Source organism: Brachionichthys hirsutus, chromosome 17, assembly GCF_040956055.1.
Source record: "Brachionichthys hirsutus isolate HB-005 chromosome 17, CSIRO-AGI_Bhir_v1, whole genome shotgun sequence".
Lineage (NCBI taxonomy): Eukaryota > Metazoa > Chordata > Actinopteri > Lophiiformes > Brachionichthyidae > Brachionichthys > Brachionichthys hirsutus.
In genome coordinates this window covers 11,315,026-11,331,591 of record NC_090913.1, presented here as the reverse complement: position 1 = coordinate 11,331,591, position 16,566 = coordinate 11,315,026, and the positions used below count along the sequence as shown (strand labels likewise).

The 16,566-nt window shown below is 45.4% G+C and overlaps 1 protein-coding gene across 1 annotated transcript in view; it reads right to left on the bottom strand.

The window, feature by feature from the left end:
- Positions 1-16,566, bottom strand: part of sdk1b (sidekick cell adhesion molecule 1b) — a 138,606-nt gene that overhangs the window by 56,020 nt on the left and 66,020 nt on the right. Inside the window, exons 5-6 of the mRNA XM_068751464.1 lie at positions 14,484-14,617; positions 1,129-1,155 (exon numbers count right to left, since the gene is read on the bottom strand). Of these exons, the coding sequence (XP_068607565.1) occupies positions 1,129-1,155; positions 14,484-14,617 (161 nt within the window). The remainder of the gene's footprint in view (positions 1-1,128; positions 1,156-14,483; positions 14,618-16,566) is intronic.

Here is a 16,566-nt window from a genome sequence, read left to right as displayed (position 1 = left end):
GCCAGCCATTCTATCCATCTCTGTCACCGTGCCACAAAAGTGATGGAAAGAGGAGATGGAAAGTCGGGACGGAAAGAGCGGGAGGTGAAGAAACACCAAACGTTTAGCCGTCACTGGGAGACAGGGCGGCAGATCGCTCCTGGGGCTGCTCGACGATCATTTGATTAATCCTGACTATTAAGTTCGTCCTATTGTTTTGGCTGCTTGACAGAATCCACGATGACATAACGGGGTAACATTTCATCATCGCTTGACTGGAATAAGGATGTGTGTGATTGCAAAGTTGTTGTTTTTTGCTGCAGACTGAGATAAAATATTTTCCACCATTAATTGTGAAATTTTACCGACACACAAACTGTGGCAGAAGATATTTAGACGTCTTTAGAGTCTGTGCTCTACAAGTAAGATAAATACATCCATGTAATTAGACCAGTGTGTGTCCATGAAGGGCATTTATAGCGAGACTCCATCGCTCCATGCTCTCTGCTCCTCAGCAGAGATAAATGCCGCTGGGGCATCTGTAATTTCTTTGGCCCAGTGTGAGTCGGGCTGCACCGCCAGCGCCGCAGCGTTTGAGATGATTCCTGTGCTGCGTTTTGATTTTACTCGAGGAGGGAAAGAGGGGCTCAGAGTAGAGATGACTTACGGAGTCTTAGCTTAGCATGTTTGAGCCAAGCACAGCTAACAGATGCTCAGGTGATGCTTTAGAAAAACCAGTTCAGATAAAGGAAAGCCTGCCAGGATGTCCGGGCTGCGTCCAAGAAAAACTCTCTTTGGGCTAATTGTATTTTTTTTCCTCCGTAAATTTGAGAACTACATAAAAAAAGCTGATTTAATGTGTAAAAAGAGGTTCTGATAGACTGTCTGACCCAATATGCGCAGCCCCGCAGCAGCTGACCTTCAGGTCAGGCGTCTACCTCCGGGTTTTCCTTACTAGTGAGGCCGATATATTGAACGGGACAACTTTTACAGGATGCGCCTGTTGACCTTCTGCAAAGCATTTCACAGAGGAGCCCTGAGGTCGACCCTCTGGTCGGACCGAAGGGTCACAGCAATATTCGTTCCTGTTTAGACGGTGGAGCGCGGTCTGGGGGGGGGGTATCATATAAATGTAAATGGGTTCTTTACCTGCCGACCCTCGGTTCTTCTTGCCGACTGTCCATCAGCCAAAGAGAATGAGTTGAAATAAGTGGGAGGGGAGTTGGAAGGAAAGGAGAAAATGGGAGAGATACAATTTAGATTTCATGAATTTCTTCAGGGCGCATTAGAAAGCCACATTTAGGAAATAAACATTTAAAAAGCAAAAGAACCGACAGGCTTTTTGTTTTTTTTTTTTGGCAAATCTGTGGCTCGGAGGCACCTCGATGTGAAGGAGGCGCGCAGGAGAAGGAAACTCCTTTCCTGAGACGGAGGAAAAAACCCAAAGGCAGATAATGGAATGGATGAGAGGGAGAGAATGGTGTGGGTATGTTATCATGGAGTCCAGAGGACGATGAGCTGTTTGCAGCCCATCCATCAACTGCCAGCGACCAAACTTTGTCTCTAATTCACTCTTTTCTTCTTCCCGTCTGCCTTTTCTTCCCGTATTTGTCATAAGTCTGGAAGCAGCGGGACTGAGAGAAATTACGGCATTGACATTCTACTGGCAGAGAATCTACATTCACTATTCATCTATCAATACAATACCCCTTCACGCTTCTTTTCAGACACTCAATCGACACGTGAATGCTGGATGCATCTGTGTGTGTGTGTGTGTGTGTGGTAAAACTGTGCCTTAATTTAGATTCTGATCAGCCTCAGCACAAAGTTCGTTCAGCCTGCGTGATGGACACGCAGATGCATCCGCAGTGAAGTGGGAAGAAGAGTGAGCGAGATAGCTGATGAGGAAACAAAAGATGCTGAAACTCAGAAAAGCTGAGGGAGGGGGACCCCCCCCAGGCATGGAGGATAGTGGGTTGTTTACGGAAGTCAAGAACGGCAAAGCTTGCAGTTATTTTAATGCCGTTGTTTCCAGATCAGAAGATAATTATTCGTTATCTTGGGATGAGAAGCTGGTGTTCTCCTGACAGGAAACGGCGTCCGGTCCGTTTGGGAGATTCAGGAACGTTTTGCTCTTCGCTGTAAGAGTTCCTTTTCTTCTGACACAAGGGCCTTTATATTACAGTAAAATAAAATCATGGTGCATGTTTCATTTTCAGAGCACACACACAAAAGATAGAGACCTGAGGCTGGGCGGGGTCTGAGGCCGAAGATGCAGGCTTTTGTCTGCAGGGTGTAAATGCAGGTCTGCAGGTATAAAGTGTGTGTGTGTGTGTGTGTGTGTTTTAATAAAACAACACGGCATCCGACGCTCATGAAGCTCAGTCCACTCGTTTGATTTTCCTCGCTGTTACACAAACTTTTTGTCACTTGTGCGCCGCCGTGCTTTTCACAGGTGAATCTCTCGGTCTCCGTCTGCTGACCCGACCTTTACAGAGGACGGGCCGACACTCGGCACCGCGGCTGATTCTGATAGGATGTGTTCAAGATACAGCTTGTGTCTCGGTGTGGAGCGGCATTTTGCATTCATGAATTCACCGTTGTGTATTCTGCTGCCTGAAGGACTTCTAAACAAGCGGGTCACACTGTGTCCTCTTGTGTGTACTTGCCACAAAATCGGTGTGTTTTCATTCCGTTGAGTGAATACTACTGGCGGTATAAAGTGCAGTATTTCTCCTGTCAACCGTTCGATAACACAACCCTGAGCTCTCTACTTGTGCTTGCATTTCCACCGGACCCCTCCAGTAGCGAGCCGCGGATCCCCTTTATCCCAGAGCACCCCCAAAACTCTCTGTGATTCATCCTCTCTCGGGACAAACAAACAGACCTGTGTGTGTGTGTGTGTGTGTGTGTGTGTTCCTTCTCCCCCCCTTGAGGCCCATTAATGCTGGATGTTAAAGGCGGATCTGGAGGAAGCCTTCGGGCCATATTCTACCTTCATTTTGCACGTATTCAAGCACATTCTCAGGGAGCTAATGGATACGGACCAGATGGTTGAGGGAGGCACAAACACGATGAAGATCTCTTCTCTTTTGACCCCTCTTGTGATTTAAACCATGTCAAAGTGAAGGATGTGTGAAAGTAAGACGGCTTTGATGGAGTCTGTATCTGGGAAGCCTTCATTTGGAGGGTCGTGAGGGGAGGAGGAAGACCCTACACGGGTACACCCTTTTCCTCCCCCCCTACACCCACATCTTTATCCACTGGGTGGAGCCCACCCAGTGGAGTAATATAGGCTGCACACCTCCAGAATAATTGACCTTTTCCTACAACACGTTTTGGGTCTCTATTTCAAAATAACAGCTCAACCTGGAGACCCTTTAGCGCGGCAATTTATCCTGTCAATCTCATCCTCGCTCTTTAAAATTCATATCAATGGTTACACAAACGGCGCACAGTTTCCAGTACGGACACGTTCACCAAGGGGGACACAAGGACACAAGGACACACACACACAGCATAAAATCATAAGGTGGCTCGAGTGTTGACCTCAGAACTGGGGGCGATTCCTGATGATATTTCCATACAGTTCCTCTCTGGCTGACGAGACTTGAAGAACAGTACCGTTTATACACAACCCATAAGCAGCAGAGATCAGGCTTACTTATCGGATCTAAGTTTCAACCCCCCCCCCCCCCCCACCCCCCCATCATAATGCGCAGATCCCCCCCCTCCCCTCAAGAAATGTGGGCATTTGGAAGGTTACATCTTCCGCCTGTCTGCCTGTCTATAGCAAACAGTAGCAGCTGACCTTTCCAATTTATCATGTCAATCACACACACACACGCGCACACACACACACACACACACACACAGTGTACGGAAGCCTGGTTTTCCGATACGCAAACAGTTAAAGACGGTTGCCAGTCATCCCGGATTTAAATCCCAAATGTCACCGGGCTCTGACTTTCCCTTTGCTCCCAGTCAGGAAGAAGACGAAGACAACTTCGTCTGCGTCGCTTCCACTCCTCCTCATTTTTCTGAAGTGCTCCTGTAATTTGTACTCTTCTCTCATCCGAGCCCATCTCCTCCTCCGACGGTAAGTTTGTTTGTGCCAAAACAGATGGCTGCACACAAATGAGGTGACCCAGGAACACGACGATCCCTTGTTAAACGCTTCCTCTTATCAGATCAAGGGGGAAAACAAAGAGCACATGAAAGAGACGATTAATGAAGCCGTCTGATGAAAGCTGAAACGTGAGTGCCACGGAATGAAAGAAACAGATGTAGAATTCGTTCTGTGGGTCTAATGATGGAATGAAAAATAAAATCCAATCCAAATGAAGAGTGCTGTTTTCACAAGTTCGAGGGAATCGATATGAAGCAGCTCGTCTCGCAGTATAATTTTTTATTTTTTTTGGATGGATGAAGGCCACGGGGAAGATGGGGGGGGGGGAGTTGGAGCCAAAAGGTGGAGCTTTAAAAGCACCAGCGATGTGGTGTAGCTGCATGCTCACCACTGTGGGCTGAAACACCAGAAGAAAGGACCTCAAGAGACTAAAAAAGAAGCACGTTATTACTAAATCAGTTTGATTCAGCCTTTTTTATGTTGCAGGATATTCCCTTATCTCGCTTCAATGTCACCCCCTCTTTGTCTTTATCTTCCAAGCTCGCTGCCATCGTTCCTGTCCCGCAGCGTCCCGATATAACGTGCGTCCCTTAGAAGGAGCTGCTGATCCAGCTAAGCATTCACTGCAGCCTCCGAGCAAAGGGAGGTCCGGACTCCGGAGAAATCCGACAGATCAGCAGAGGGAAACATCCCGGCCTTTCCCAGGGTGCTTCCGTCATGCTGAAGAAACTCGGGGAAGGAAACTCCTTCGTAGACAAAGAGTGCTATTTTATATGTGATAAAGACCGAATTCTTCACTGAGAAGCCGGCAGTCGTCAAAAAAGATCCATCAAATACCGGTACTAATACTGTGGTAATTTATAACTGCTCCTTTTGTCTATGCTGCATGTTTCCAACAGCTCACTTTGGCGCCCGCGCTGACTCCGCCCCTCTGCATTTCAGTAAACCTGTGTGTTGTGCCTGTGTCTTTATGACTCTGAATCTATGTAAAGCAATTACTCATGTGGGAAATAACAGCTAGGGTCCGTTTCTGATTAATGGTTTAATTGATTAAGCGTCTCGGAGATTGATTAGTCGGGCCTGGCCCGGCTAACAGATTCATTAGAACCGTGATAGATCAGTAAGATCTGGCTGCAGTTGTTCCATCTGCTCTGCATGGAACGTCCCGGTGATGGACGTCATCTGCTGTGCGTGTGTGTGTTTTTGTGTGTATATCTGTGTGTGTAATATAGGCTGCACCCATCTTCTGTCTTCAATCACTCCAAACAACCAGACAAGAGAGGAGGCGCTGATGGGAGGAGAAGGGTGGAGAGTATTTTGGGATTAAAGGCCCTGTTGATCTATTCCTGTTATCGGCATCCCCTCTTAATCTTCAACTTTCACACCCTGTCCTATCCTAATCATAGCTTTCCCAATTTCACGCTCGCTCACTACATGACTCTTTTTCTTTGAAGTCATGGTACCCGATCCTCCTCCGGTCCTACCTCTTCCACGCTCATCTCATCATCATCTCCCTTCTCTCTATTGTCCTCCTCTCCTTCGTCTTGCAATCCTCTAAGGGTCGTTTGCTTACACCGAAACCCTGACCTTGTTTGAGTGTATAAACACGCTGATGAGGAAAAGAAACGCGCTCATGCAAGTCTGCAATAGCTGTAGCACCGCCCACGCAGCCATTCAGACAACGGCGCCAGTTCAGCAGCTAATGAACAAATGGGATCTGTGCGTGCTTGATCATAACTGTGAACTGACGTGTGAATGCGTGTTTGAATTGACACAAGAAGGAGGAGCAGTAATGTCTGTACAAATATCAGAAGATGTACTTTGACTGCGATTTGATCCGATACTGACAACTATTTAATGCGATACTTTTTCCAATCCCCTTTCTTTCTTTCTTTTCCCGCAGCAGATCCGATTCTGAGGGGCAATCGTTCCACAGAATTGCAGCTGAAACGCTGAAATCATCATCCCCGTTCGTTTCAAGCCTGGACAGGTGAACTTTTGAACAACAATCAATTCCCTCATCCGAATTGTCTCAGACAAATGGGAAGCCGAGAGTCCATGCCCCCCCGCGTGTCGTTAAAGCTCATGATTCCTGTTTCTCCACTACGGTTGTCTCTACCTCACAAAACAATACGACAATAATAAAGAAAATGCTTTATCAGAAGCAATGATGAGGACGTTATACATCCGTGCCCACTTTCAACCGATGTAATGGCAGCGACTCAGCGGTGCAGAGGAATCCAGATTGTTCTAATTTGCAGGGATAAGTGAGACGTAAAGCGCCCATGTGGACCGTGACGCCTTTGACATGAGTGCATAAAATATATAGATTTTCAACTGCTGTCATCAAAGGGACTGTGAACTGGCACGAGTCGTCAGAGCAGCAGAGCTCAAAGCTCCTCCATTCTGACCCCCCCCCCAGCCGTGGGGGGCGCAGCTCCTTCCGACTCAGAAGCCCTTCCCGGTCAAATGTCAGGACATTTTCACAGTAGACTACTTCTATCCATCGGTGGGCAGATGCTGGATCTCCACAGATGGATGCTATTGATTTGCAAGCCGATGTGGAAGGACAGTCAATGCATTTGAATGAACAAGAGCATTTCTTATTTGGCTAAGATGATGTTGTGTTTACTTATGTACTATGCAAATGAGTGTGTTTATCATATTTGTCCTGCATAAGCCTATCTGAGTTCATTAATACTTCTGGATCTTTCTCAGAGCAGCCTGGAACTCCAGTTAAAAGTAGTCCGGGTTTGTTAAAGGTAGGTTACACCAAAAAGATGTGACTATAGAACTGTTAACCTTTTATATTTAGTACAATTTAAATGGAGTATTCCGTGGTATCAAATGAAAATAACGCTCATAAGGAGACAATGAACTTGAGATGTTTCTATTTATCTCAGCTGCTCCAGATTCTCTTTTTAATTTTCTGATGTTTTCATTTATCCAGGACTTAGGATGTGACCTAGCTCTCAGAGAGTTCTGGAGCGCACGGTATTAAAACGATTAACCATCGTCTGTTATTTACCTCGTTGATAACGCAACCAAGAAGCACACAAAAAAAGAAGCCGCGGCTTTAAGATGCATGCATACAAAAGAAATTACAATAAAATCACACACTGGTCATAGCTAGAAGTAATAAAAAGAGAACATTCAGATGCACAGGTGACTTCCCTCCCTCTCGAACCGCAGGCGCAAGTGAAGCTTGAATTTTTATTTTATAACAAAACGGAAAATAGAGCACATCCTTCACGACCACACAGGAGCTAAATAAAGCAAGCAAAGACATCATCACCCCTCTCTCCCCTCCTGCCGTTGGACACATTACCCCCCCTCCTCAGCACCTCGTAAACTCTTCTCCTATTTACCCGTCCTTCCTCTGCGGCCCTGCCCCATCTTTCACCGGCTCTATTTCTCTCCCGCTTTTATCGCTTCAAATTAACTCGCCTGCTTCTCCACGATAACCGGATACACACCCAGCAGGAAGCACCGACACACAGAGGCAGATCAACGTTGTTCACTAATATATCCATTTATATTCAGGTCCTCCCAATCAGTTTTAGAAGAACCCTGAACATTGCCAGTATGTGCTGCAATATTAGCGGAATGCCAATATGAACAGGAGATAATAACGAGTTTCCAGTTGTGTGCACCTGCTACTGAAAACGTTGGACGTGTCTGTCATCGTGTACACGGGAGTCCGACATGGAGCTCCAAGTCAGATTATTAATCTTCACGCAAACTGACTTAACGCGCATTCTTAAGGCGAGGCGGCGAAAAGGGACAGCGGCAACTGACAGGATCATTAAAGCCACGGGTACCACGCCACTTATCTGTGCACTTGACACCTCATTCAGCATCACCTCAGCGTTTTTCACGTGTAGCCGCGCGTCTCATCGCCGTTTTCATCTCTGCTAGACAGCCGAGACGCTATCGGTATCCGCGCTGATGGATGATACGCGTCAGTCGGTGTGTGTGATACATTAAAGGGGATCGCGTGATTACTCGACCGGTTGATTTAAACGTTGCAGCAGGAACAGTCGAAAATTGGTTTAAAGTGTGATCGTCTACCGCTGTGACACGCATGTTTTCCCCTGTGTACGCTGAGGTTTCAATTACAGAACCACAGAGGAGATGGGCAGAGTGGGCCGTTCAAAAAAAAGAGTTGCTGAATAGATTCCAGACATAAAGAGGAGGAATGAATTAAATCGATGATTCATTAGAATCCCACCATCAAAATCACAACGAAAACGATTTATGTTGTGTGTTGCACGTCTGCAGGCTTCAACCGGCCAAACTTTCAGCACAAAAGGAAGGAGTGTGTCCTCGCACAACCTCTCAGAAAGGAGTTTATAATAAAATCATGTTAGATAAGCGTAAACAAACTCCAGCAAGCTGCTGCTTGTTGTTCAAGGTTTATACGTAAGAGCGCGGCGCTTCGGTTAAATGAACGGGCTTCAACAAAGGCCGGCAGAAGCGGCGCTTCAGATTTCCTCACAGAGAATGATTATATAACGTTTTAAGATAGACGCTAATTAACAAATTCTATGCATGGGCATACGGCTAACTTCTTCACGTGCCGTAGCAAATATCCGTACCGGTATTTGGGCTTTGTTTCAGTTTGCTCATGGGTCCATCTGCATGTAGGAACTGGGAATCAAACCACCATCCTTCTGATGGATGACCAGTAAGTAAAGTAAGACTGAACACACAGCAGGGTCTGCAGCCCACATGAATTTCTTTTATCTCCAAATGATGTGTTTTTTTTTTTGAAGAAGAAGAAGAATCTGCTCAGAAGCGATCCAGATATTACGCAGCGATATTTCTGCCTGCCTTTGGTGAAAACACGCATGAGTAACAGGAGTAAAATGGGTTTCAGCGCTGGCTCAATGCAGCTTGTCGATTCTGTTGAAAGCCTTTTGTACCGCCACAGCGAAGACGTGACACCCAGAGTAACGATCGGAGCAAACGGCTGCCATCAACGGAAAATCCATCTCAGCCTCGTTTCATGTCTCCAGGAAGAAGAGGAAAAAGAAGAACAAAACAAAGATGCTCACGTTACAACGCTCAAACACAGTCAACCTTAATCATAACTATACAGATGCTAGCATGCTCCTTCCAGTTTCTAGGTCACAACCAGTGAGCACGGGGGCTTGATTGGACCTTTAACGCCACCCTCCATCCGTTTGAGCGTCCAGTCAAGCGTAGACGTTTCTACTTTTACAGAATAGAAAGAGCTGGAAATGTCCTCCCTTTAATTAATATCAACTTTCCCTCTTCCGCTCCCTCGACGACCTGAGAATTTCAGCTGTTGCCAATTATAGTCAAGCGCTCATCAAAACGGGCCTCAGAAGTTCTATAGGAGGGCGCCTGCTAGCTAACGGGGAAACAGCCCAACAATATCTGATTGTAACTGTGAAATCTTTGAGCCATTTTTATCTCGCTGTTAAATGGAGAATATTGGCAGCTGCTTCCGATTCTGCCTGCAACTAATGAAGTGGAGTCATTTGAGAGGGAGAGGAAAGACTTTGAATCAGCGCTCAGTAAGTAAACCTCTGTTTGTGTCAGGGGACGGTGAGTTGTTCCGCAACAAAGACATTCACACATTTATTTTAAGGCTAGCGGGTCTAAAGGTCTGAGAAAATGTGTTCGCGTTGTTAATAAATTGATATCTTGTGTTTGTTGTTCTAAGATGCTGATGGTTTGGTTGGTTTAAGTCGACAGAACCTAAATGCTGCAGGCGGCATTAGTACCGGTTTGAATTAACTCACAGCCTCTTCGGAAGGTGAGCAACAACCATGTTTATCTCTTTTGTCTTTGGAGATATTTTTCATTCTTCAACATGGTGCATTTGTAAAACTAAAACGTTCTGTCCACTGAAGCGTTGCGTACACGCATGCTGTTTAGAGACATGCTTATTGATGAAAACTACAAAGAAAGACATTTTTCCCCATCGATAAAGAGGATGAGGCCTTTCATTTTTTACACGACAAGGGGAAAATCAACATGTAATTATTCTTAAAAAATAAAATGTAACTTGTAAAATAAAAACCTCAATTTCTTTTGTCCATAAATAAATTGTCCACCAAAATTGCAGGTGTACAGTTTTGTTTTATCAGAAGAAATTTCAACGCCTGGAAAAGGTGAAGCCAGAAGAACCTCTGGAGGCCTGCAGTGGTCCCGACGTTCTAATAGAACCATTCTCTGAATCTGAACGAAAATTCTTGATGAAAATGCTCTAAAATAAATAACTAAATGTCAGGAATGCTTTAAAAAAAGAAGAAGAAGAATACTTCTGAAATTAAAAGGAGCTTGGAATGTTTCCGTGGCATCCCTTGAAGTCCACAAGTCATGATGCAGCAAAATGCTAAACGGCTCCACCGATAATGAGAGCGATAGCCCTGGAGACGACTCAACAGTCTCTGATCCCACATTAAAGCTTGAACTACAAATGAGTGATGACATGTGTCACGCTCTGCGACACCACAACACACACACACACACACACGGGCAGAGACAAAACCACGTAGATTCTACCCCACAGCAGCACAAACACACACTCACGCTCCCCAGAGACACTAAAACACCTCCAAAGAGACGCACCAGAGAAAAACCGGGATTGGACCTGCAGCAAAGGAACACACACAAACACAAACACACACACAGGGTAGCACAAGAACAGAAGGATCCACGGCAGGCTCTCATTTAAGAGTCAGTGATGTGTAAAGGAAACATCTGGAAGGGAGGGTAGTCGATGATAAAAAGAAGCAAATGACACAGATGCAGGCGGATACTAAAAACACGTTTACGCTGCTCACAAAGTCACAGGTTCCCCAGTTAGTATGTAAAACTGAACATTTAAGTGTAAACTCAGGTCCAGCAAACGTTTTTACTCACATCTACTTTTCCTCTCACCTCTCGGCGAGGCAAAGGTGACAAAAACAGGGGGAATGAATGGAAGCGGAATGAATGGAGTGATGTTAAACGCCAGACGCCTCGAGGAGGAGTAATCCGACGCCTCCGTCCACTCAGGTGAGCTAAGCTAACCCAGACACACACTCTAATAACGATCAGCCTCCTGTCCTCGCCGTTTTTAATTCCCCTCTCCTATGTGCTCTGCTGGGCTGCCTCGCTGTATACAGAACAGAAGCTGCCAGCTGAGCCTTTATTCAGCAGCATCAAGTTCATAACTCAATTACTGTGCAGAACCATGATACTTCAAAGATGCTGGGAATTTTCAAACAGCTCCTTCCGACTTTCTTACATTCCAGGGAACTTATTTCTAGAAACTCTGTTGCCAGCATTCGCATCGAGCGCCGTCCTACGGTAATTACGGAGGTACGGTATGTGGCGAGATTTAAAGGGGGGGGGGCTTAATTTATTCATCAAGATCAGTTTCTCTGTCGAGGAAAGGAAGAAGCTGCTCAGAGTCTGGTAAAAGTTGTGAAAGCTCTGCTGTGGCTCTGATCTATAGGGATGCAGCGCTGTCACCGAGACAATGCGGGTTTGGAGTGTTGGAGACAACCGCCTGTGTTAGCAACTAATATTATGGAATTTGAAAGATGAGAGCATTTACGAGCCAACAACGGTCTCGTGAAACAATCCTATCAATTCCATTCAGGGACTAAAAGGCAGGACATTTCAGGCTCGGCTGCATCGATTCTTTTTTTCCATCTAACTTGCGAGTCCACAGACTCTACGGAAATGCATGGCCAAGCAGCAGGACTGCTCTTTAAAAAAAAAAGAGTCTGACGTAGGAGCGCACAGACGTTGCTGCATTGATGGACATGCAGAGGTGTGAATCAAACAAACTCAGAGATGAACGCATGGAGCTTAATTAATTAATCGTCTCCTGTCATTAGCAGAAACACCCTGAGGCCCTTGGAATGCTATGCTCAAAACACACACACACACACACTGAATTAAAGGTGTGTATACTGTAACTAATTGACCATACCTGCATCACGCGACTGGTTGCGAAGCCCTTTTCTCACAGTCTCTGTGGGTTAGCTGTTGTGATTTTAATCACACGAAACGCCTGTGATAAGCATAAGCGACTGCATTTTAACTGAACGTGTGCGCGCCAAGCGTTCGGTCCCATCTTCCGTCTGAACACGCGACTCGCTTCATTAGCCATTCTCTTTCCGATACTGCCTGCTTTCTCGTCTCCTCTGTTGAGCATAAAACTCAAATCAAAGTAAGGAAGTGGGAAAATGTAAAATAGGCATCTCACCGATTCAGGTGATTTCTGAAAAAGAACATTTTTTTAGACACAGGAAAAGTGACAGAGAACTGCGAACCTCTGCATCCCGACGCTGCGGCAGGCTGCTTAATGGAATGTAAAAGTTCAAAGGGGCGACATGAAATGGAATGACAGAGCTGGGAACCGAAGTGTGAAAAATAGGAAGGAAGAATGGACAAAAAAAAGCACCCTGCTAATTTGCACAAAATTGATTCTTTTATCCACAAACAAATATTTTAGTGGATGGCCCGGTTGAAACGCTGAGCTAATTTGAAACAGCAAAAATGTTCTCATATCCAGCAAATGAGCTGCTAGAAGAGGCGTGTGCAGGATTATCTGATGCACTAAACCCAAGACTAAATAATTCCACATCTCGCTCGTGCACCATTTTCATTCACTTAACTGTCTTCCAGTTTTTTTTATTTTAATTTACACGCTTTCCTCCCTCCTCTCTAACAAATACCTGAATGGAGCACGCTGCTTTATAGTGCCGGGTGCTAAATAGAACCTGTTCATTGTAGGAAACACACACCGAAGAAAACAACCACACACACACACACACACACACATAAACGCAGATGTTTACGGTCAAAGACTGATCAGCAAAGCCTGGCTGTGCTCTTACGATTCCTAAAACACACTCCGGAGACTACTCCACCCTGACAGCCGTAACAAGCTGCTATGCGTGTATTTATGTGATTGTGCGTTTGCCACATTGTGCGTTTGTGAAAGGATGCCAAAGGATACAACCCCGTAAAGAGAATCTAATTAAAACTCTATGCAGCCACAAGGGACAGGGAGCTCCCTCCCTCCCTCCCTCCATCCTTCTCCTTCCCTCTCCTCCTCCTCGTCTCGTTTTAACATCGTGAGCATTTCAGCTGAAGGACCGTGGAGTACATCCCCCCAGCCTCCAAGGAGAAGACATACAGAGATAAAGTAATGGCTGCATTTCATTCGCTAACATCCTCCAAGGAAAAAACAAAAATTGTGAATCACAACGTGCAGGTAAATCCCACGGAAATGAAGTGTGAGCCCCCCAAAAATGCACTTTTTCTAATTAAAATGGAGCTGGCGAGATCTAAGACTGATCTAAAATATAAATATGTGAAAAACACCAAGGGTCTGCTGCTCGGGTATTTAATTAATGGGTGGTTATATTATATTTTATTATAGTTATGCAGCTTTAACTATACAAATACGACCCCATAGCTAGTTTTGGTTGTTTCTAAACTCAGTTTTATCCTGCCCTCTTCATCCTCTTCATAGCTCCAGGGAGGAAGGCCTCTTATTTTGAGCCAAAGACGATTCTCGCTTTTGTCCGCTTCAGAGCCAAATGTCAAATAACCGATAATAAATACATCAGCTCTGAGTCATTCCTGTGTTTGCCGTAAAGTTCTTGCCAAGGGGCCAAAATAAAACTTGGCTCTCCGGACCAGAGTCAGATTCGCTGCCAAAGAACATCCGATATATAAAACCAGGCATAAACCACGACTGGTGTCGTAGCGCTGCTCGGCATCACTCTCCTTTATTATTAATTCGTTGATTATTTCCATCAAGCGCAGTGAGAGGTGGGTTCTTGCTGAGTCGGGTCGATTCTACTTATTGGTTTGTTCTTGTTAAACTGTCATTCATTCGTTTCCTATAATTTAAATATCAAAAACCTAATGTTTGGTAGTCGAGGCCTCAAGTGTCTGGATCAAGAGTCTTACATAAATAACAAGTGCAGAATAATTTTTTGCTACGTGCGCCTGTTTAATGCCTCAGATCAGCGTTTCGTACATTCAGCTGCTCGTCCCATTTTAAGGTTTTATCAACGGTTACTTGTAAACAGTAATTAAGCTGCCAGTCAAAATGCCTTCTCCTCCGTCGTTACTGCAAATCGCACTTCAATCTGTAGGTTTCATTTATAGTTTGGGCAAAATTCATTAGCAATGACGGCAAGCCATGTCCTCCTAAAAGGCTAGAAGACGTGATATGAATTAAAAATAATAAGCAATTACTCATTAAGCCTGGGAAACTACAGTTAAAAATATTTCATTATGTAAACACGCCGCAGGGTTTAATTTAACGGGAGTCGAGACGCTTTGATCAGCAGAGCGCCGTTTGAGAACCAGGTGGGGCGTTCTTCTTTACCTGAGATGCTCAGGTAGACGGCAGGACCGGTCACATTCTCTCCCGTCATCTCGTTCACAGCCTCGACGTGGTAACGTCCTGCATCCGCTGCGGTGGTTGCCAAGACGACCAGCTGATTGTCCAAAGTGATTGCTCTGCAGGCAAGACAAGCACACACACACAACAAAATGATTAGAAAACACGGCAACCAGCCGAAGGGAAAAGGAGACTCTGCTCCGCCTCAGACGACGCAACTCCACATATACAACTCTGAAAGGAGAAATGGATCATTTGGAATTCATATGGGGGGGGGGGTCAAATACAATCATCAGAAAGGAAAGAGGATTAAATAAATGAATGAGAAAACAACGAAAAGAAACAATCACTTAGAAACAGAGTTTATGATTCCGTTGCTTTTTGGGGGAGCGTAAAAAGAAGCGTCGATCTTGGGGAGAGACGGAACGGGTGAGGAGGGAGGTTGGGATATATATCAGAGGCACTGAATTCTTCCTGTGTTTAAACCCGCGTGGAAAATAAGCGCCGCCGGCGGGCAGGAAACCAGTTTTTTAGCAAAGCTTTCTGTGTTTTCGGTTTGCTGGTGAAGACTCCTGATTTTCTAACCTCAGAGACAGTGAAAGTAAATGAATATAGCCAAAGGGAGAATAAAGTATATTAAAGGGAGATGACGTCTTTTTATTCTCAAGGACTCTTTCTTAGCCTTAACGGAGCTCCACACCGGATAAAACTCTGAATAAAAGGCTTGAAGAGATCAGATATTCACTGTGCACCATCAGTCAAGTTGTGCGTCTGCCTGAGTATGTGTGTGTTTTTCTGAGCGTTCGATAGCACTGCTGAATTGGCAGCAATGGGAGCATCCAAAAAAAAACAAGTGGAGCAGTGCCAGTTGTGCACGGCTTCCACTCCATTTCAATTTGGCACGCGAAACATCACGTTACGCCGACCTGAATCGATTGCACACGACGAAGTTTTTCATTAGCATCTGTCCCAAAAAAACCCAGATACGTGTGAACCGAAAACCAATTTACACGACCGCTAGCGAGTGAAAGTGACAAGTTTCTGCTAATCCTTCAAAGGCTGCGTCAACAAGTTACACATTACAAGTCATTTGGCAAGTGAGAGAAGTGTGAACGACGATCAAGAGGGACGGAATGTAAGTTAAGAAAAGTTGCGAACGATTAGCAGAAGGAAAAAAAGTGAAAAAGCTGCTGGAGCTTAATGTTTAGGAGAGGCTCTGACGCAAAAGAAAAAGTCCTCTGGTGTTTCCCACAACTCTGAACGACACAGAACGGCAAACAGGAAGTTCATCTTTCCTAACTGCTCCTGTTTGTGAGGTAAAGTGCTTTTACTATTATTATCATAGAGGCTGAATGTGCAAACACTTCATCTGGTGGGCTGTTTTGGATGACCGATACACCTCCATGCGTGGAGCACTTTGCATGTGATATAAATTAAGGTAGGAACTAATGATGCGCTGCAAATTGATTGAGGACGGCTGAGAATGTGTAGCTGCTTGACACACGCTTTCACAAAAGACACGATGGCACGCAAGACTCTTCGGGTCGAATTTTATTCAGCATGATTTCCCTGGAGGGCATCGACAAGAGTGAGAGCTTTAACCCCAACGCTCCACTCGTATCGGCGTCCGTCGGCGCGCGTCTGTTATTCTGTGTGTGCATTTAACCGCCGCCCACTGCCTGAAAGCGAGGCTTCAACCGAAGCCCTCTCCTACTTGCTGAACAGAAAGGATAGATTCTGCATCACTGGGGGGGGACGACTACAAAGCAATTTATAGCTGTTAAGCCCATTAACTGGCCTGACCAGTCCATTTCATCACGTCTGCTTTACCCAGCACATGCTGATTAATGGACAGTGAAAGCATGCTCCCACCTGCCTGCAGTGTCTGAGAGGGGAGGGAGGCTTCGAGTTATTAACATGGAAGTCAGCGGAGCTCCTGGGGTGGGTGTGAGAACACAGCCGGGCCAGTTATAATGGCGAATTAACATCTGAGCATTTGTCCAGGTAAAATGTTTTCTCATGTAGAATTGTACCTTGTTTCCATTTGAACGCATTTATCCATCTTGCG